General features: G+C 43.9%; 1 protein-coding gene across 3 annotated transcripts in view; it reads left to right on the top strand.

The window, feature by feature from the left end:
• Positions 1–22,651, top strand: part of prkcz (protein kinase C, zeta) — a 140,296-nt gene that overhangs the window by 40,086 nt on the left and 77,559 nt on the right. Inside the window, exon 1 of one of the 3 annotated variants that reach the window (XM_029724512.1) lies at positions 21,487–21,592. The exons of the other annotated variants lie outside the window; for them this stretch is intronic. Coding sequence (XP_029580372.1) covers positions 21,526–21,592 — 67 coding nt within the window. The 5' untranslated portion in view covers positions 21,487–21,525. Of the gene's footprint in view, positions 1–21,486; positions 21,593–22,651 lie in introns of those variants that run through there. 3 annotated transcript variants of the gene reach the window in all.

Raw genomic sequence — 22,651 nt, 5'->3', positions numbered from 1 at the left:
TAGAGGTAGTTTCGCTAGCCAATGCTAACTAGCGTTAGCGCAATGACTGGAAGTCTATGGGTATCTACTATTGGAATTTTGGTCAGATGACATGCAAGTAGAACTCTTTCGCCACTCACACCAGTGCTGGTTTGGCGTCGAAATGAGAATGAATAAGCAGAAAAGAACCCCATACCTACTGTAAAATATGGGGGTGGATCTTTGCCAAAATAGACTAGAAGCAGGTTTGCTTACAACTGTGCTGAAATCTAATATGGAGGTGCAGCAAACCAATGTTGTCTGTTTTTAGTTGCAGTATCCATGTTCTAGTGCCACCTGAGTCCATCCGCTGTATCGATCTCTGAGCTATCTTAGTATGCATGTGTCTGTGTATGTTGTTTATTGGTTTCACATAAGGTTACATTAGCCTCTCCATATACTGTAACTTATGGTGCACAGTCTATGAAATACTTTTTATGTATGACACAGCCCTTACACAGTACTCTAGCTGTAATTGGCTACTTTACACACAAAGTACACGTGAAATACATATGATAGGCGCAATGGATCCACATCATGGGTGTTGATGACAGGTGTCATGTACACACGTTTTTACGAGGCCATCACTCAAGTCTCACCTGTACTGTCAAAGTATGGTTGCGCTTGGCAACCAACTGTGGATACTCAACCAGATCTAGTTATTACATAAGCAAGTACACCCTCAATTGTAATATTTAGTTTTTTTGTATAATTGTATTTATAAACATTTTATTTACAGCCTCTGTCTCAGACCACCATTTGCTGTAATAAAATGCTTTTGGTGCTCTGCTACTGAGTGATATTTAATGGTCTTGGCCAAGAAGGTAATGATCAATAATATCCATAGCGATATCCATGAGAATATGAATATCAATGCGGTATAATATGCTTTCCCAAATGTCTGTCTGTAGTCTTTTTTTTGGCAAATCGCTGTTTTCTAGTCTTGTAATTATGTCTATGTATTAGATGGCTAATATGAATTTTGTTCACGTGTTCATGTTCATGTCATGTTTGTGTTTTGAATTTGTCTAGTTCAATAATGTTTTACAGTTGAAGTCGGAAGTTTACATACACTTAGGTCATTAAAACTAGTTTTTCAACCACTCCACAAATTTCTTGTTATTAACAAACTATAGTTTTGGCAAATCGGTTAGGACATCTACTTTGTGCATGACACAAGTAATTTTTCCAACAATTGTTTACAGACAGATTATTTCACTTATAATTCACTGTATCACAATTCCAGTGGGTCAGAAGTTTACATACACTAAGTTAACTGTGCCTTTAAACAGCTTGGAAAATTCCAGAAAATTATGTCATGGCTTTAGAAGCTTCTGATAGGCCAATTGACACCATTTGAGTCAATTGGAGGTGTACCTGTGGAGGTATTTCAAGGCCTACCTTCAAACTCAGTGCCTCTTTGCTTAACATCATGGGTAAATCAAAAGAAAATCAGCCAAGACCTCAGAAACAAAATTGTAGACCTCCACAAGTCTGGTTCATCCTTGGGAGCAATTTCCAAATGCCTGAAGGTACCACTTTCATCTGTACAAACAATAGTACGCAAGTATAAACACCATGGGACCACGCAGCCGTCATACCGCTCAGGAAGGAGACGCGTTCTGTCTCCTAGAGATGAACGTACTTTGGTGCGAAAAGTGCAAATCAATCCCAGAACAACAGCAAAGGACATTGTGAAGATGCTGGAGGAAACGGGTACAAAAGTATCTATATCCACAGTAAAACGAGTCCTATATCGGCATAACCTGAAAGGTCGTACTTTTTGGAGAAATGTCCTCTGGTCTGATGAAACAAAACTAGAACTTGCAAGCCGAAGAACACCATCCCAACCGTGAAGCACGGGGGTGGCAGCATCATGTTGTGGGAGTGCTTTGCTGCAGGAGGGACTGGTGCATTTCACAAAATAGATGGCATCACGAGGAAAGAAAATTATGTGGATATATTGAAGCAACATCTCAAGACATCAGTCAGGAAATTAAAGCTTGGTCGCAAATGGGTCTTCTAAATGGACAATGACCCCAAGCATTCTTCCAAAGTTGTGGCAAAATGGCTTAAGGACAACAAAGTCAAGGTATTGGAGTGGCCATCACCTCAATCCTATAGAAAATGTATGGGCAGAACTGAAAAACGTGTGCGAGCAAGGAGGCCTACAAACCTGACTCAGTTACACCAGCTTTGTCAGGAGGAATGGGCCAAAATTCACCCAACTTATTGTGGGAAGCTTGTGGAAGGCTACCCAAAACTTTTGACCCAAGTTAAACAATTTGAAGGCAATGCTACCAAATACTATTTGAGTGTATGTGAACTTCTGACCCACTGCAAATGTGATGAAAGAAATAAAAGCTAAATTAAATCGTTCTCTCTACTATTATTCAGACACTTCACATTCTTAAAATAAAGTGGTGATCCTAACTGACCTAAAACAGGGAATTGTTACGAGGATTAAATGTCAGGAATTGTGGAAAACTGAGTTTAAATGTATTTGGCTGAGGTGTATGTAAACTTCCGTGTGTAGATTGATGAGGAAAAAAAATCGATTTAATCAATTTTAGAATAAGTATGTAACGTAACAAAATGTGGAAAAAGTCAATTGGTCTGAATACTTTCCGAATGCCCTGTATGCTATTTAACGCAACCGTTTTTGTGACAAAACTATCGGCAGAGTTGAAAATGCGATGGAAACACAATGAATTTTAGATTTGTATTCGTTACATGAAAACTTAACTGAAAAAGTACAGTTGTGCGCACTACGTCATCATGCACTGATTTTTATCCTCACAAGTCCATTTGGTGGAAACACCACAAGTGAGAAAATGGGCATATTTTCTTTATGCGTATTCTAGAATATTCGCATGAAAATCTGTCGCCAATTGGATGGAAACCTAGCTACTGATGTCAATTCACTATAAAATACTGTCTATACAGCTTTCCGCTGTCATTTGTTCTATATGTCCCCCAAATTGGGAATAAATGTCTGCCTAGTAGTTAGAGTCTGGCTTATGCTCGAGTGAGCAGTCATGATTAAAATGGCTTCCCTTGATGATCGAGGATGTGACTTTGAAATGATAAGGATAAGCGGGACTCTACCTTTGGACTAGATTGAGGGCAAAGGAAGCCTTTGAAAGTCTCAGACTGTTTATAATGACTGTATTGGTCTGAATACATAATGTTTTTTGTTTTGGTTTCACTTTGCTATCCAATTTTTTGCAGATGTACATTGGAATACAGTGCAGGCTATCTAAACTATATGAACTATGTGTATAGAAGATGCATTTAGCTATTTCATTGAATTATTTGTTTTAGGAATTAAGCTATGCAGCATTACAAAATATGATTCTAAAATATATAGCGGACGTTCTTATCCAAAGTGACTCGCTGTCGTCAAATCACAGCATTAGCTACGGAGCGGAAGCAATATGTAAAGGAAGTTTGATGGATAACTTTAACTTTGCCGTGAGGTAGTTGAATACACAGGAACATTGTTAGCAGACCTTTTGAAGAGAGAAAATGGTAGCTGTGTGTTAGTCAGCAGAGGAATGAGCTGCACTCCCACACTGGCACTGTGTTCTCTTCACCTCTCCCTCTCCCACGCCCATCACCCTCTCTCCTCTCCTCTCCTCTGCTCACTCTCTTTTCACAAACAGCCCTAGTTTCTTGTCCAGGGCAGCGTTTTTCCTCTTCTCGTACAGTGGAGAATACTGTCTGTGGCTCTTTCCCTCTATTTTTGGCTATATTTCTCTTTATCTGTCTATCCCACGCTTTCTCTTTCTCCCCCTTCTCTGTCTGTCTGTAAGGACTCTATAGGATTTTGCGGAGGCCTGCGCAGTAGCCTATACTGTCCAGTCTCTCCTTGGTGATTGCTACAATGAAGTGACTCGGAAACTGGATCAAGAGCAAACACCGCCCCAAGCAGCAGTAGGGGATGTGCAGTAGACAACCATCTCAAAATAGACAGGCAGCCAGGCGGGGAGACACACAGTCCTCCGTTATCCCTGCGTAAGCCACGTGTTGGACCCTCAACACAAATCTGAGAGTTCAGAAAGATGATATTATTTCAGCTGCTAAGAGGTGATTTGGTCTCAAACACAAACACGTTGAGAACATTTGAAACGGCAATAATCCAGCTGCTCTATATTTGGTTAAGCAGGAATCCATTATATAAGCCACCCCCCCCAAAGATCCTATTGAATATTAATGGACCCTTACATCTGGTGGGGAGTAGCCCAACTGAGCAGACGTGTGCTTTGATCTTAGAAAGAAAAATCTAAATGGGCTGATATCAGGGCCTGTATTTTAAGTGTCTCCGAGTATGAGTGCTGATCTGGGATCAGTTTTCACTTTTTAAATGAGAATGAGTAATAGGGGAGACCTGATCCTAGATCAGCACTCCTACTCCGAGACGCTTTATGAATACATGCCCTGATGTATGATGTGAGCAAAGGAACGGAGAAGGTTAAATCGCTTTGTAAGGCTACAGTATATCTCTAATGCAATCTCAGGCTGCTTTGTTGAAGAGAGTATCACTGTGATTGTCACACCAATCGAAGACACTCCAGAGTGTTCCTGTGATTACCTTTGAAGATCTGATAGATCGCCTACCTCCGACACCCAACAAGGACAAAATGATGCGAAAGAGGAACAATTCAGACTAAGTATGTCTCAGGTTCAAGACAAGGCATGTGAACTGTCTCTTCCATGCACCAGGAGCAGAGTAGGGCAACCCATAGTTAGATATGTATTTTATATGGTTGGGTAGTGTTGAAGGAAAGTATTCAGACCCCTTTACTTTTTCCACATTTTGTTACGTTACAGCCTTATTCTAAAATGTATTAAATAAACAATTTTCTCATCAATCTCTACACAATACCCCATAATGACGAAGCTAAAACAGGTTTTTAGAAATGTTTGTATTCAGTACCCTTTACTCAGTACTTTGTTGAAGCACCTTTGGCAGCTATTACAGCCTCGGGTCTTCTTGGGTATGATGCTACAAGCTTGGCACACCTGTATTTGGGGAGTTTCTACCGTTATTCTCTGCAGATCCTCTCAAGCTCTGTCAGGTTGATGGGGAGCATTGCTGCACAGATATTTTCAGGTCACTCCAGAGACGTTAGCTCAGGTTTAAGTCCGGGCTCTGGCTGGGCCACTCAAGGACATTGAGACTTGTCCTAAAGCCACTCCTGCGTTGTTTTGGCTGTGTGATTAGGGTTGTTGTCCTGTTGGAAGGTGAACCTTCGCCCCAGTCTGAGGTCCTGAGAGCTCTGGAGCAGGTTTTCATCAAGGATCTCTCTGTACTTTCCGCCGATCCTTCAATCCTGACTAATCTCTCAGTGCCTGCTGCAGAAAAACATCCCCACAGCATGACTCTGCCACCACTATGCTTCACCGTAGGGATGGTGTCAGGTTTCCTCCAGACGTGATGCTTGGCATGCAGGTCAAAGAGTTAAATCTTGGTTTCATCAGAACAGAGAATTTTGTTTCTCATGGTCTGAGAGTCTTTAGGTGCCTTTTGTCAAATTCCAAGCGGGCTGTCATATGCCTTTTACTGAGGAGTGGCTTCCATCTAGCCACTCGACCATAAAGGCCTGATTGGTGGAGTGCTGCAGAGATGGTTGTCCTTCTGGAAGGTTCTCCCATCTGTACAGAGGAACTCTGGAGCTCTGTCAGAGTGACCATCGGGTTCTTGGTCACCTCCCTGACCAAGGCCCTTCTCCCCCAATTGCTCAGTTTTGCCGGGCGACCAGCTCTAGGAAGAGGTGGTTCCAAACTTCCATTTAATAATAATGGAGGCCACTGTGTCCAATCAATTGAATTTACCACAGGTGGACTCCAATCAAGTTGTAGAAACATCTCAAGGACGACCAATGGAAACAGGATGCACCTGAGCTCAATTTTGAGTCTCATAGCAAAGAGTCTGAATACTTATGTAAATAAGTCATTTTGTTTTTCCTTTTTAATAAATGTGCAAACATTTCTAAAAACCAGTTTTCACTTTCTCGTTATGGGGTATTGTGTGTAGATTGCTGAGGATTTGTTTTTATTGAATCAATTTTAGAATAAGGCTGTAACGTAACAAAATGGGTAAAAAGTCAAAGGGTCTGAATACTTTCCGAAGACACTGTATGCATTAGGGTTGGGGTCAATTCCATTTCCATTCAGTCAGTTCCACGTTATTTTCATAGAGAATCATTAATAAAATGTGGAATTTGAATTTTAGTTGATTATCCGACTTGACTGAATTGGAAAGTGATTACCCTGGTATTCATACGTATAAGCAAGGGGGTTGTAAAGGGTTTACAGAAGCTGTGCTGCCAGTCTGAACTATTACCGGGCAAGTAACATCATAATCATCTTCTCCATCATTTCCCCTCAATGAGCACATTGTTTCATACGATTCCCCCTTTAATAATCACTGGGTAATTCAATTTTTCTGTCGAGGTCACCCCACTCGCTTCTCCTCTCCTCCCTAGCACAGCTTAATTTGGGGGGGGGGGGCAAGAACAGAGTAGAGCAGACACCACTCCCATCCTCATACACAGAGAGTCTCTCTCTCTCTCTCCTCCCAATAGGGGGTCTAGGAGGTCAGGTGCATGAGAGGCTTGACTGGGGACTTTTCTCTGTGACAGTGGGGGAGGGGTTTCTACTGGGCACAAACTGGTTGAATCACTGTTGTTTCAACGTAAATGATCAATGTATTGTGATGTGGAAAATACATTATTTAAAAAAAAAAAGTTAACATGCTAACCACATTTCGACATAGACAAACCTTGGATAAAATATATTGAATTTGTACCTTTAAAACAACGTCAGCTTTTCAACGCTATATCCGTTATCATAAAAAAACCAATAGGCTGGTTAGGACCTACTAGAGAATGATGAATCTACAGCTACCTCTTGGTCTCCCATCCAAAGTTTAAGACAAGCCAAGTCCAAATTAAATGTGACCATGCTTTATCAATCATCAATGATGCTATTTAGGCCTATACTATATAGGCTTTGCAAAGTCATCAACAGCAATTGTTTGAATTCAACCCAGAATTCAAGACAGTACAATAGGCCTAGGATTTCAAGCTCTGTTTGATTTTAAAATGTAATGATGTTTAGTGATATTGAATTGTTTTTGGTTGTCGATGCAACCAAATATCAACATTTGAAGATGTATCTTCTGTTTGGATAGTTCCATCTGTGCCACGGACTTAGTCTGGCTTTAATTCCAGTTTGTCTACAAATCAAAAATGTATATGTTGGATTCACATAACCATCTCAACCAAAAGTTTAAGGATAGGAATAAAATCAAATCAAACTTTATTTAAAGTGCATTTAAAGTTTGATTTAATTTAGTCCTGTTCTAAAACTTAGATTTTTGGTTGAGATGGAGACGTGAATCCAACATTTCAAATATTATTTTGTTAAAAAACTGGAATTAAAGCCAGACTAAGTCAGTGGAACAGATGGAACTATCCAAGCAGAAGATAAATCTCCTTCGATTGCGTTGACAACCAAACACAATTCAATATCACTTTTGAAACACAGTAAATAGCCTATTAACTTGTCGACAAGTTAACAAATGATATGTTGGATTCATGTCTCCAACTCAACCAAAAAGAAGTTATAGAATGGGATTAAGCCAGTGGTAGATCGATGGAACTATCCAAATAGTGTGGATATTTGGTTGCATTGTCAACTAAACACTTCAACATTGCTTTTATAGTACAGTAAATAAATAGACTAACGTTAAGGCTATCTTACAAACTAATGTAACATTCAACCTTAAAATGAGTAACACATCCATGGCCACATTTTGAGGTTACTGTAACTATACAGTTCTTATGTAATTTTATGTAATTCCTGTAATCCAGGTCATTTGGTTCTGCTATTAGATGAAGCACAGTGATATCACATTCAATTGTTGTATAAATAAACACATATCTGCCATTGGATTCCCATTGGAATTTGGTTGTGCTTTTAGATGGTTGAAGGCATAGTGATAACACATTGGAAATTCAACCAATTTTTGACTGTCTTTTTGAGTTCTGAATAAAGGTTGTAATCTCATTGATCAACGACTCAACCAAATATTACCCAATTATCCACGTTGAAATGATAGCGTGCCCAGTGGGTTGGTACCACCAGGCCTTGCCTTCATACAACCCAATTACTCTCAGCAGCCCATTGCGTTGCTAGCTAGTAGCCATTCATTCCTTATCTCATTTAGCAAATGCATGCACTTACAGCCAGAGCCCTTTACATGTTAAGCCACCTACAGCCAGAGCCCTTTACATGTTAAGCCACAGTCCATTAAGTGGGTGTAATGGGAAGGAACAAACAGTGTACAGAGTGGTGAAATAGTGAGTCACTCTATTGAAGAGGTCAACAGTTCGAAGGACTTTGCCTTTCAATCACATTACACTGAACTCCTACACACTTCCCGCTTCAAGTTTGGCTTGATTAAATGGAAACAGCCCTTGATTGAATGCGGATGCCATTCCACTGCAAGGCCACCTGATTCTCTCTGCTCTCAAATCGCTTTATGATGATTCCTAACAAAAAGTGAGAGGGTTCTATTGAATAATAATAATATTACCTTTGACCTCGCGTTATTTCGACCTCAATGCCTCAACACCGATCCTCTAATCTGCTATATTGGTGTGAACGGTCTGACACACACTCATCATCTACCTACCATGCTTCTCACTTCACACTCCATGGGCCTGCCTGCCTTGCCTGCGCTCTCTCTGGTGATTCATTTTTTTAACATCGCCTTCGCTTCGCTTCACAGGGCAGATTTCCAGCCCCTGAGTCATAGCCATCGACAGGAGATAGATGTAGAGGAGATACATGTAAATTATATTTAGCTTAAATGCTAATGCAGCAGCGTCCCTCAAGCTCTGTTTTCCACAGAATCACACACAGGTGTTAGAACTCTGTGGGCGGTCGTGTTGATGCGTTAATTAGGCTGTTTCTGTAATCTTAAAGGGACAATCTGTGATTTTAGTGTCTAGTCAAAAGTGCATTTCACCACACTTGATTGTTTGTAAACTGTGGTGGTGGGTTTTGGCGAATTTTGCCGCCACATTGTTATTTGAATTATGTGGTTACCGTGCTCTTGTCTCTGTTCAGACACATTCACACACATACACACACACACACACACACACAAGGAAATAATCCTGGAGTATCATTCTGGCAAGTAATGGTGAGGCCGTCTAACTTTGCCTCCATTTCTGGAGAGAATTCAATATTGTGTAACTACCCCAGACATAACAATGGGGTTTTCGTAATCTAGTTATGGGCAGTCAATTTGACAGGACACCCCTGGGTGAGAGGAGAAAAATCCAGTCCAGTTTGGCCTCGTCTTGGAAAGTGCTCCTTGAAACGAGCGAGCGGAGTGGTGCGGCCTGCCCTTTGGATCCAGTAAAGCACCATCAAGCACAAGCACCGATCAATACCTGACTGATTGTGTGCATGCAGGCAGGCGTGCTCACACACACACACACACTTTCCACACACCCTAGTCAGAGAGCAGACTGTGCTAGCTAGCCTTTAGCTGCATGTACCTGGCCTTTAGCTCACTTTTCCCTCTTTATCACATGCGATTAGTCCTGTGGATATTAACCTTTATTACAACAGGAGTGATAGCGCAGAGCGTTCTACAGTAAATGATGCCTTGGACCTCCTCAGCACAAGTCAGGAACGCTTTTAATAAGGGGAATCCTGGGCCTGTATTCATAAAGCATCTGAGTAGGAGTGCTGATCCAGGATCAGTTTAGCCTTTCAGATCATAATGAATAATATTATATGCGCAAATAGGACCTGATCCTAGTTCAGCACTCCTAATCTGAGACGCTTTATGAATACGAGCCCTGATTTGACTTATTTTCTACATTGCTGCTATTGTCCTCTCTAACATGGCCGTTTAGTGATGACCTTGATAGCTCTCTCCATTTTAAATGGTGACATATTTTGTATGTGGGGATGACAATAAGGGTCTAGGAATCAGGGCAAGGGAAAAGTTTAGGATTCATTTGGATGCAGGTCTTCTGACTTTGGAATTAATATGGGGACTGGTGACAATGCCATTATATTTGGGTAATTCACTTGGGCAAAGAGTTCCCCGGTTCCTATATCACCTTCCTTCAGCATTGAGTTCCTCTGGAGGTCTCATATGAACAGATACAGTATCTTCGGAAAGTATTCAGACCCCTTGACTTTTTCCCCATTTTGTTATGTTACAGCCTTATTCGAAAATGTATTAAATAAAAAAATCCTCAGTAATCTACACACAATAACCCATAATGACAAAGCAAAAAAAAAACAGAAATACCTTATTTACATAAGTATTCAGACCCTTTGCTATGAGACTCGAAATTGAGCTCAGGTGCATCCTGTTTCCATTGATCATCCTTGAGATGTTTCTTCAACTTGATTGGAGTCCACCTGGGGGAAATTCAATTGATTGGACACAGTGGCCTCCATTAATATTAAATGGAAGTTTGGAACGGCAAACACACCAGGATTGTGTCGAGGCACAGATCTGGGGAAGGGTACCAAAACATTTCTGCAGCATTGAAAGTCCCCAAGAACACAGTGGCCTCCATCATTCTTAAATGGAAGAAGTTTGGAACCACCAAGACTCTTCCTAGAGCTGGCCGCCCATCCAAACTGAGAAATTGGGGGAGAAGGTTCTTGGTCATAGAGGTGACCAAGAACCCGATGGCCACAGAGCTCTGGAGTGACAGAGCTCTGGAGTTCCTCTGTGGAGATGGGAGAACCTTCCAGAAGGACAACTATCTCTGCAGCACTCCACCAATCAGGTCTTTATGGTAGTGACCAGACGGAGGCCACTCCTCAGTGAAAGGCACATGACAGCCCGCTTGGAGTTTGCCAAAAGGAACTTAAAGACTCTCAGACCATGAGAAACAAGATTCTCTGGTCTGATGAAACCAAGATTGAACTCTTTGGCCTGAATGTCAAGTGTCACGTCTGGAGGAAACCTGGCGCCATCCCTACGGTGAAGCATGGTGATGGCAGCATCATGCTGTGGGGATGTTTTTCAGACGCAGGTACTGGGAGACTAGTCAGGATAGAGGCAAAAATGAATGGAGACGTCCTTGATGGAAACCTACTCCAGAGCGTTCAGGACCTCAGACTGGGGGCCAAGGTTCAACTTCCATCAGGACAACGACCCTAAGCACACAGCCAAGACAACGCAGGAGTGGCTTCAGGACAAGTCTCTGAATGTCCTTGAGTGGCCCAGCCAGAGCCCGGACTTGAACCCGAACCCAATGCTCCCCATCCAACCTGACAGAGCTTGAGAGGATCTGCAGAGAAGAATGGGAAAAATTCCACAAATACAGGTGTGCCAAGCTTGTAGCGTCATACCTAAGAAGACTCAAAGCTGTTAATTGTTGCCAAGGGTGCTTCAACAAAATAATAAGTTAAGGGTCTGAATATTTCCATAAACCTGTTTTTGCTTTGTCATTATGGGGTATTGTGTGTAGATTGATGAGGACCAAAAACAATTTAATCAATTTTGGAATAAGATTGTAACCCAACAAAATGTGTGAGAAGTCAAGGGGTCTGAAGGTACTGTAGAGAAGGGAAAAAAACGAGACTCACTGTTTACATGCTTCTGGTGTATTGCAGCAATGTTTGGACCGCTGTAGCTCTTCTGCAGGCTTCAAATGGCTTCAGTGTTGCTTAAATGAACTCTGGAGCCTCTAACATAGTGTTTGTGTGTGTGTGTGTGGGGGGGGGGGGAATTTCCTCCCTCCTCACATTCTGTCCTGTATGACCCGCACCAGCTATACATGGCATAGTCATTACCATGAACCTTTTTGGTCTTCCATCCAAGCACTAAACAGACACAGCTCTGCTTAGCTTCAGTGGCGTGTCTGTGTGGTTTGACTCATAGGCTGCAGTGTAGCTGAGCGGGAGTGCAGGTTAATGGGTGACACAGTGGAACTGGCTGACGAGTGTGAACTAGCTGTCACTGCTGCCGGCATGTGACAAAGTGGGGTAAAAGCAGATCAGAAGGGGGAAGGGCTGTTGGTTATGTCTAAGTGTTTTTTTATATCCACAGGGGAAAATGGGACTGATATTTATTCCACAACCTGTGACACATTTATTTCACTAAGAAATAATAGCTTGTTAAGCATTTTTCTTTCTGGTCTGATAAAAAAATATTGTGTCATGATAGCTCTGAGGATGTAGCCCTACCGTCTGCTGTGACTAGAGCCATTTGACTTTTTTTTACCTTTATTTAACTAGGCAGGTCAGTTAAGGACAAATTCTTATTTTCAACGACGGCCTAGGAACAGTGGGTTAACTGCCTTGTTCATGGGCAGAACGACAGATTTTTACCTTGTCAGCTCGGAGATTTGAACTTGCAACCATTTGATTGATAGTCCAACACTCTAACCAATAGGCTACCCTGCCACCCCATTTCACTCCTAGCTGGTTCTTCCGCTGTCTGTCTGAAGGCCCTGAGATCAGAGGTTAGCTGAGGTATATGGTGGGGTGGATGTTATTTTGGTCAAAGGCCTCTCTCTCTATATAACTCACCCTCTTTTGCCCTCTCTCTAACTCTACCTCTATCTCTCTCTCTCTCTCTCTCTCTGCTTAGACAGACTCCACCCTAGGGCTTAAGCGATATTCCAAGAGCTTTTGCTGTAGCCAGGGAATAAGTGTGAGGGGCCAAGTGCTGTGGAGATGTCTCGCTCATTGGTCCATCCTTAAGCCTCAGCGAGAGAGAGTGAGAGTGTCTGTGTGTAGGCCCTTCACGCATGAGAGAACGAGAGTTGCTGTCAAAGCCTGGAAGCCTGTGTACCAATGATGACTTACTTACCAATGTGGACGCACAGGGTGAGACCGACGAGAGAGAGAGAAAAGGTTAGTGTTACCCGAATCCGTGGGACGTCCCTAATAACCTAAACCCTAACCTTAACCCCTACTATAACCCTAACCCTTGCCATAACCATTTAAAATGTCAACTTCAATGGGGTAGGGACGTCCCAAGGATCCCAGATAGCATGGACTAGAGAGAAATAGAGAAATACATTGATTGAAAGAGAAAGGGAATCAAGAGAGAGAGAGAGAGAAGGAAATCAGCCAGTGTTCATTTTGATGAGGCACTGCATTAGTGCCAGGCCTCTGAGGGTATTAGCATTGAAATCACATGCTATCAAAAAGCTATGTGCCCTGCATGTACCACTGAGCGAATGGGTGTGCTGTGTGAAGGCCACGCAGCGTTAGCCAGGATTATGTCATGGAGAAGGAGGGAGAAATAAAACATTTAATTTGAGCTCACTGTGACAAAGTGAGCTAATCAGTTGATGTGGCTTGTTGTGATTCAGCAGTTTTCTTTCTTCAGAAATTACAGAAGTTCCACTTCCTTGTTATTAATGACAACTTCCATGATACGGGAGAACCTCGCTGTGATCCCTTGGCAAAAACCAGCTAGGATTCTAATATTTATCATTTTGTGTTTCATAACTGTAGTCGAGTAACATTAGTTGTCATATTACGATGTTCAAATGAAATGTTATTTGTCACATGCGCCAAATATAGCAGGTGTACACCTTAGCGTGAAATGCTTACTTACAAGCCCTTAATAACCAACAATGCAGTTTATAGAAAATAGAGTTATGAAAATATTTACTAAATAAACTAAAGTGAAAAAAACAACAACTAAGTAACACAATAAAATAATATTAATGAAGCTATATACAGGGGTTACTGGTACCGAGTCAAATGTGCGGGGGTACAGGTTAGTTTGTGGTAATTTGTACATGTAGGTAGGGGTAAAGTGACTATGTATAGATAATACACAGTGAGAAGCAGCAGTGTAAAAACAAAGGGGAGGGGGGGTCAATGCAAATAGTCCAGGTGGCCATTTGATTAACTATTCACCAGTCTTATGGCTTGGGGGTAGAAGCTAAAGTTGGATTCTTAAGGCAGGGGTGACCATCCCCTCGTCCATGAGAGCAATAAGTGTGCAGGATTTTGTCCCAGCCCTGCTCAGACACCCCCGATTCATCTAATCAAGGTCCTGATGAGCAGCTGATTAGTCGAATCAGGTGTGTTGGATCAGGCTTTGAGCAAAAGCCTGCACAGCCAGTAGCTCTCCGGGAGAAGGGTTGGCCACCCCTGTTGTGGTTAAGGTTGCCTATTATTTCTGATCTCCCTCTAGTGGAGAGAAACACCCAGAGCTCCAATATGTTTTTGAGAGGCCAGGCAATAGGATTGCTGATCTAGGATCAGGTCCTCTGTGTTCATGTAATCTGATTCATTACGATCTAAAATGGGAAACTCCTACTATGATACCCTTTGTGAATACGAGCCCAGGCCATGTGTGTACTCTACACAGTTTAGATATGGTGATTTCACTTGATGTGATGACTATCCACCGGTTAGGCAATAACTGTCTAACAATGTTACTAAACGGTAAAGGCTGAATCAAACATTTCAGTACAGTGCTGCACAATAGTGTGTACTTTCCCTACAATTTCAGCAACATTGGAGAGGGGAGGGAAGAAGAGACACAGATAATATCATGATATATATTTTACATCATTTTGAGTCATGTAGTGTGAGGTAATGTGCTGCAGCACTCCCACATGTCCAACACCCATTTAGTAGAAGTAGAAATGGTTCCTCCTGCCCTGTCCTGCAGACTGTGATGCAGTAGTAGCATTGATCAGAGTCTGCCTGGGTATCTTTGTTAGTAGATCTAGTCTAGGGCCTGCACAAACAAAGATGGATGCAAGATGTTCATGTATGCATATGTATCAGTCTCTGTCCCTGTCCATTGTCTGAAAAGGCCCTTAGTGTATGCTAGCTTTACTAGCAAAATCCTGTTGGTTGGTAAAGATGGCTCTGTTACCGTAGCTTTGTTAGCATAGCATTAGCATCTAGCACTGCCAATTAGCACCGCCAAGTCGTATGCTGTTGGTGAAAACACCATGTCCCCAGTCCCATCTTGGCGGTAAATCCTTCTGACAAGCTTTAGGCCTGACTGAAGCTGTAGTCAAGTTAGAATAATTGTGTATTTGTGAGATGCAGGGCTCCTTTGTAAAAGAGACCTTGGTCTCAATGGGACTCCCTGCTAAACGAAAGGTAAAATAAAGGTAAAAATAGAAATAGCCCTGTTAGCCTAGCAGTTGCTCTGTCAGTGGGATAGCACAAGTCCATTACCTCTGTTAGCCTAGCTGTCAGTAGGTCTGTCAGTGGGACAGTACAGCAGTAGGAGAGATAGATAGCCTTGTTAGTCTAGCTGTTAGCCTAGATATCAGTAGCTCTGTCAGTAGCTCTGGTACAGTGCAGCTCCATTGTTCTCTCGTTAGCACACTGGGCTCTCTTATACTGACCAGAATTACCCTTTGTGGAAGGCAAGTGCGCACGTGTGACAAGAAAGAAAGTAAAATCTGTCAAGGCCATGCCGCTCTTTCATTGACAGACTCATCTGAATGAAGATATACTAATTGAAAATTGTACTTTTAGCGTGGTACCCAATTGTCTCATCGCTGCAACTCCCGTACGGACTCGGGAGAGGCGAAGGTCAAGAGCCGTGCGTCCTCCGTAAAACACAACCCAGCCAAGCTGCTTCTTGACACAATGCCCGCTTAACACCAGTCGCACCAATGTGTCAGAGGAACCACCTGGCGACCGTGTCAGTGTGTATTGCGCCCCGGCCCGCCACATGAGTCACTAGAGCGCGATGGGACAAGAACAGCCCTGCCGGCCAAACCCTCCTCTAACCAGTATGACGCTGGGCCAATTGTGCACCGCTCAATGGGTCTCCTGGTCAGCTGCGACAGAGCCCAGACTCGAAACAGGATCTCTAGTGGCACAGCTAGCACTGCGATGCAGGGCCATAGACCACTGCGCCACTCAGGAATACATTAATGTTAAAATATATACGTCTCAATCAAAGTAGGATTGCTGTATTGTTTGAGAATATGATTCACCAAGGTCATATTCACATTGGTTACATATACATGCCTAACATACATATTCACATCACAGTAGCCCTGCACATTGTAGGCCAGGTCCAGCCACAGACACACGCCACACACACACACTTTCCCCAATCGTTCCCTGCCACTCAGACTGCTGCTGACACTAGTCTATAACGGCTTGGATGATTCGGCTGACTTGCAGATGAAACCCATCCCCCGGAGACTGAGTCAGTGTGTCACAGTGGGTGTGTGTGTGCGTACACGGACGAGGCCATAAATCAATAGTTACGGCAGCGTGTGTGAGGCGTTCCTATCTGATGATGGAAAAAGCTCAGATGGCTACTCTCTTGGTTGTAATGTCCTTACACGTGAGCTGTCTGACCCTGTATCACGCATTGTGTCTCTTCCTCTTTTTGACCTGCCGCCAAATCGTTTACCACACCATGCCAGTTGTGATGCTAAATGCTAACACCATGCGCACCACTAGCTCACTCGATGATGCAACACTGCTCTCTGCGTTTAGCACAAAGCTCTGGGAGGGAAGGTCGTTCTGAGTCATTTTCCCATGCACTTTCACTGCCTAGCCATCCATCTCTTTCCCATGTACCTTGTTTTGTGCCTCAGCATGTCCATTCATTATGTAATGCCGTGTATAGGCCTGTATAGGCCTGCAGCGCTCGCCCCTACATCATTACCTTCTGATGAGAATGACCCCTCTCTCTGTTTTTCTCTCTCCCTCTCTCAGAGCCTAGATAGACCTGATCAGATGATTGATTAAATTTAACTGTCAGATATTGCTATAATGGTAGGATGATAGCCTACTTGCCATTGTAGGAGGACTCAGTTACTGCGTAAAGATATGAGTGCCTGTCTGTTGTCTGTACAGTCGTTAAATGTATGCTAACTTTATTAGCAAAATCCTTTTGGTCGGTAAGCTCTGTAAGAGTTCTTTGTTAGCATAGCATTAGCATCTGCCTCTCTCAAGTCCTAGCATCAGTCTTGTTAGTGAAAAGAAAATACTCCCATGTCTCAGATACTTTGGTAATGGTAGGATGGTGTCCTACTTTAAAAAAAAAAAAAAACTTTATTTAACTAGGCAAGTCAGTTAAGAACAAATTCTCATTTTCAATGATGGCCTAGGAACAGTGAGTTAACTGCCTTGTTCAGGGGCAGGACGACAGATTTGTACCTTGTCAGGTCAGGGATTTGAACTTGCAACCTTTCGAACCACTAAGCTACCCTGCCGCCCCCTGCCACTATAGAAGGACTCAGATACTGTAGGCCTGTGTTTGGCTGAACCAGAACCATCTGTATAGCTAACTAGAACTTTCTTTTACACACCTCTCCTTTTTATTTCTAGTTTTCCACTCCTGTATTCATTTATCTCTGTGATGTAGTCATTGTGCAGTGTGGTGAACAGTTTTCGGTGGGACCTTTAGTGTGGATATTTTGACTGCTGGGAGGATGCGATTTAGGAGGGCAATAAACTAACTGGCCGAGAAAGACTTGCAGGTTGGCAGATTTTTTATCTTTCCCTCACCCAGTCTATCCATCACTATAATTTGAAGAAGTGTGCAAGATTTAGGAAGGGAGGGAGGAAGGGGATTTGGCTGGGAGATATGGCTAGTTGGTAGGGAGTCGACACATTCTGGGTCAGAGAGAGGGTTGTATTCATTAGGAATGAAATGGAAGAAAACGTACCGGAACAGGGATGGAGTACCTAAACTTATCCAATGAGAAACGCTTGTTTATGTTTTTCCTTGACAATTTTTTTTTTTCTATCGATGTTCATAATGAATAGGACCCAGCCGAGCAGAGGTCAAGTGCAGAGTGTGAGAAATGCCCTGCCGTGTTCTGTTATGGCAGAGATTATGGATTCAGCTTAATCTACAGTACAGTATAAGCCTTCTCTCTCTCCTCACATCTGCTCCAATGTCCTCTGAAGCCTCGGAGGCAGAGATTATGGAGTCTGTCGATTTGCTGACGCAGTAATGAAAAGTGAGATTGAGATTTTTACTCCCCCCCAAAAAATGACAGTGAGAGAGGGGACAGAGAAAGAAACAGGGAAGAGGAGGAGCGGGAGGAAGGAAATGAGACACATAGGTGCAAGACACACACACACACAGAGAAAACCGACAGGCATAAAAATAGCTCAGGCCCTGTCGCAGACTGCTGATGGGATGCTTGCCAGACTTCAGCTCTGGTGGTGCCTGGGGGAAACGCTAAGCTGGGTATCAGTGGAATGTGTTGAACGGCCATAACCCAGAAAACAACCCAGGAAAAAACTCAACAACCTATCGCCTGCCCTCATTTTGTCTCACCCTCATAGCCGTATCTGGCCTGACTGCAATTGACTTCACACACCACTATCGTTAGTATCGTTTTCTGTCTTCAATTATGAATCTGACCCATATGTTGTGGATGAGGCCTGGGCTGACCTTAATTGGAGCTGATGGGACAGGATTTGAAGTGGTTCAGACCAGGCGGTCGCTGAATTTCATGTTTCTCCCTCAGATTGGACCTCTGGTGAGTGGTGCTAGCCCGCGAGGCGCATCTGTTCAGCGCAGCTAATCCACAAAGGCCTGGCTTGCCCACTGGTTAATGCCCCCACTGGGGAACCACTTAGTTAGCATATGCTCAATAGCAACAATGGGACTATAGCGCTAGCTAGGGCTAGGCTACATCTCCAGTGGGCAGGGGATAAAGCTGGGGGGATGTGATGATTGCCTCTTTTTAACCCACCCCCTATTTTTTCTGTATTTCTTTCTGTTACTTTATCTGTCTCTTCTCTTTAAAAAAAAATAACAGGATTGAGCGCTAGCAATATTCAACTCCTACATAATATGACAACAGCGATCTACGTGGGGGTTCTCGATGTTTAGAGCATGTTTAGAACATCACAAAATGGCGTTGTTAGTCTCAACTGCCGATCTGGTCTTAGCTTCTTATCTGCAGATCTAGGATCAGATTTACCTCCCTAAATAATAGCCTCAAACTGTCATGGCCCAAAACGCAAGACTGGGTGCAATGCATTGCACTCCTATGTCTTCTACTGTTCATTCTTGTTATATCACCAAAAGCATCACCATCGGTTCCACTTTGCTCATGTAGAAGGTGTGAAGGCCAGATTCAGATAGGTGTCAATGTTTGTGTAGGGCTGTGGAGGTGAGGTCTCCTTCAGTGGTAGGCTGATAAAGTGACGTGCCTTAGCCCTGCTCCAGAGACAGACTGGCCATAGGGCAAGTTTGGCAAATGCCAGATGGGCTAGTCCATCTTTAGCCCAGTTGGCCTGTCTGATTATTTGTCTAGTAATGGTGGCCTGAAGGGGAAAAAATGGGCCGGTGTGGGGGCCTTGAGGATAATAATTGTCTAGTTTGTTAGAAATGCCCAAGGAGAGGATTTGTGGTCCCAGTCCGCCGCAGCCCTGCTCTGATAAAGCCTGTGGTACCGGACAGGGAGACGACTATACTCTCACTGTGAAGGAATGTGGAAAAGGATTGTGTTGGGGAGGGGGACCTGTAGCCGAAAGGTCACCTGTTCGAATGCTAGGCTGGGTGCTGGATAAAAAGGGGGAAATTTATCTGGCAACTGGATTCATATCCTATTATCAATCCACTACCGTTGGGCCTTTGAGCAAGTCCCTTAACCCCACAACATGCTCTCCATCCAGGGGCCCTGTACTGCAGCTTGACCCTGTACTCCTCTCAACTGTGTGTTGGAAATGCCCAAGGAGCGGATTTCTGGTCCCAATCCACCTCAGCCCTGCTCTGATAAAGCCTGTGGTACCGGACAGGGAGACGGCAATAAACAATGTATGAAGGAATGTGGAAAATGCTTGCACAACCTCCCCATTGTTGCAACATTATTAGCTGGTTCACTGTTAATGTTCACTGTTACTTGGCATACAAAAAAATTAAAATACTTGGCTGGTAGATACTGTTAGAATGCAGCAGCATGCAGCCGCCCAGAAGAAGGGTTTTATGGTGCCAAAGGTGGAATTTATGGTGTTTCATTAGCTCCTCATGTAAGGCGTGAACTTTTTGCAATTGTGTGTGTTACGCTTGTTTTAATCTTCCAATATATTCAAAAAAGCGCTCGCACATCTGAGTTAATTCATTGCAGGTGCGTGGGAATAATGTCATAACTTTGAAATCCTTCCATATACTGTATGTAACAATATGTGAGTGTGTGTAGTAGGTATAAAGTAGTGCACACCCATAGCCTCTAGGTCCAGAACAATAGCGCCACCACACAGGACATGAACACCATAAGCTTAAGGACACAGCACCTCTTTCGCTCTCCTCCACCTCCTTCGCTCTCCTCCACCTTCTTCGCTCTCCTCCACCTCCTACGCTCTCCTCCACCTCCTACGCTCTCCTCCACCCCCTACGCTCTCCTCTGCCTCCTCCGCTCTCCTCCGCCTTCTCCGCTGTCCTCCACCTCTTCCGCTGTCCTCCGCTCTCCTCCACCTCATCCGCTCTCCTCCACCTCCTCCGCTCTCCTCCACCTCCTCCGCTCTCCTCCACCTCCTCCGCTCTCCTCCACCTCCTCCGCTCTCCTCCACCTCTTCCGCTCTCCTCCACCTCCTCCGCTCTCCTCCACCTCCTCCGCTCTCCTCCACCTCTTCCGCTCTCCTCCACCTCCTCCGCTCTCCTCCACCTCCTCCGCTCTCCTCCACCTCATCCGCTCTCCTCCACCTCCTCCGCTCTCCTCCACCTCATCCGCTCTCCTCCACCTCTTCCGCTCTCCTCCACCTCATCCGCTCTCCTCCACCTCCTCCGCTCTCCTCCACCTCTTCCGCTCTCATCCACCTCCTACGCTCTCATCCACCTCCTCCGCTCTCATCCACCTCCTACGCTCTCATCCACCTCCTCCGCTCTCCTCCTCCACTCTCCTCCTCCACCTCATTCGCTCTCCTCCACCTCTTCCGCTGTCCTCCGCTCTCCTCCACCTCCTACGCTCTCCTCCTCTGCCTCCGCTCTCCTCCGCCTCCTCCGCTCTCCTCCGCCTCCTCCGCTCTCATCCACCTCCTCTGCTCTCCTCTGCTCTCCTCTGCTCTCATCCACCTCCTCCGCTGTCCTCTGAGCTTCAGCATCTAGTCTAAAAATAGAAACTGTGGTTTAAATTTAAAGATGGAAATGTATTCAGTGCAAATGATGGTGTCAAACCCACAGCTAGCTCTGCCATCATGTGGGTGAGTTTGGTAACTGCACCCTGGTGGGAACTGTTTTATACTGTATTACATTTTAGACTCCATATCCAAAGACTAGGGAGTAGGAATGTACTGGGTTACTATTGGCTATGCCTGGAGGGTGGAGGGGGCAGCTGGTGGGGTGTATGTATGTGTGTGAGAGAGAGCGAGCGAGCGAGAGAGAGAGAAAGACGGCTGCTGAGAAGCAACCTCGTGGGGAACGGGGGAGGAGGGAGTGGGGAGAGAGAGAGACAGGAGGAGAACAGTGTCGGAGGAAGAAAGAGGAGGAGGAATAGGAGGAGGAGAGGAAAGCCGGGATGTAAAGAGAGGGAGCGGATGATACTGCTGCTGTCAGAGAAAGGAGGGATGCTGCTAACACTCCTTTTCTACCTGCGAGTGAAAGGTAGGAGAAGGATGGAGTTGCCCCCCTAGACACTGATCTAACATCAGTTTTTCATGTCCCCCTCCTTATGGTTAACAATAGGATTTGGGGACGATAAGCTGATCGTAGATCTGTGCCTACGGGCAACTTCTACCCGGAGCTGAAGGATACTGTAACTCACTACTGCGTGAAACAGATTGATATATGCAGGGTGCATGTGAGCCTGTGTATGTGTGATGGCTGGCATGTGTGTATGTTTGTACACGGGGATAGTGTTTTTTTGTACGGCGGGGTGTGTGATGTGTGAGCTTATTAGAAACAGAAAGCGAGATCAAGAGAGTGTGTGTGTGTGTGTGTGTCCGTACCCGTGTACGTGTTTAAGATTGGAGCCTCTGTATGGACCCCTCACGACATAGTACTTGTTTCAAATAGTTTAAGAGTTGATGTGTAGGAGAATAAATAGTCAGCATGTCTTAGAAGAAAATGTTCTCTATACTCTAGTCTAGTTGTTAATTATAAACCGTTTTTGACTTCCATTTTCTCGTTAGAGCTACTAAATACTCTTGCGTGTTGAGTTTGTTCCTAGGGTCATGCATATTTGGACTGCAAGGTAATGGCAGTATAGTTGTTCCTTTAAAAATGACATTATTAGCCTTACTGACTCTAAAGTCACTCCAATATTGTTTGGCGGTTTGCAGCCTATGATCTAGAATATTCAACTTTATCAACATAATGACATTGCACCAATGTGACTAGTTTGTTGAATTTCATTCATAAACTCGCACAGTTTCTCTCTCATTTGAACCCAGATTGCAACCACAAATCGACGATTGCTTTTCAAGGTTTCATGGTTCGGTGGAATTCACGGTTGTTGTTGACCTCAACCAAATATCAACCACGTTTGGATGTTCATCTGATGTCTTTGTCCAATTTATTTCATTTTATACAGTTTCTCTCAATTTAACCCAGATTACAACCACAAATAAACAGTTGTTGACCAAACATTAACCACAATTGGAAGTTCATCAGCGTTTGCGGGGAGGCGGTGGCGATTTCCTACTGCTAAGAGCATTTCCTGGA

This window comes from Salmo trutta, chromosome 30, assembly GCF_901001165.1.
Source record: "Salmo trutta chromosome 30, fSalTru1.1, whole genome shotgun sequence".
Classification (NCBI taxonomy): domain Eukaryota; kingdom Metazoa; phylum Chordata; class Actinopteri; order Salmoniformes; family Salmonidae; genus Salmo; species Salmo trutta.
Note: the sequence above shows the minus strand (reverse complement) of the source record. Positions and strands in the feature narration are given on the sequence as shown.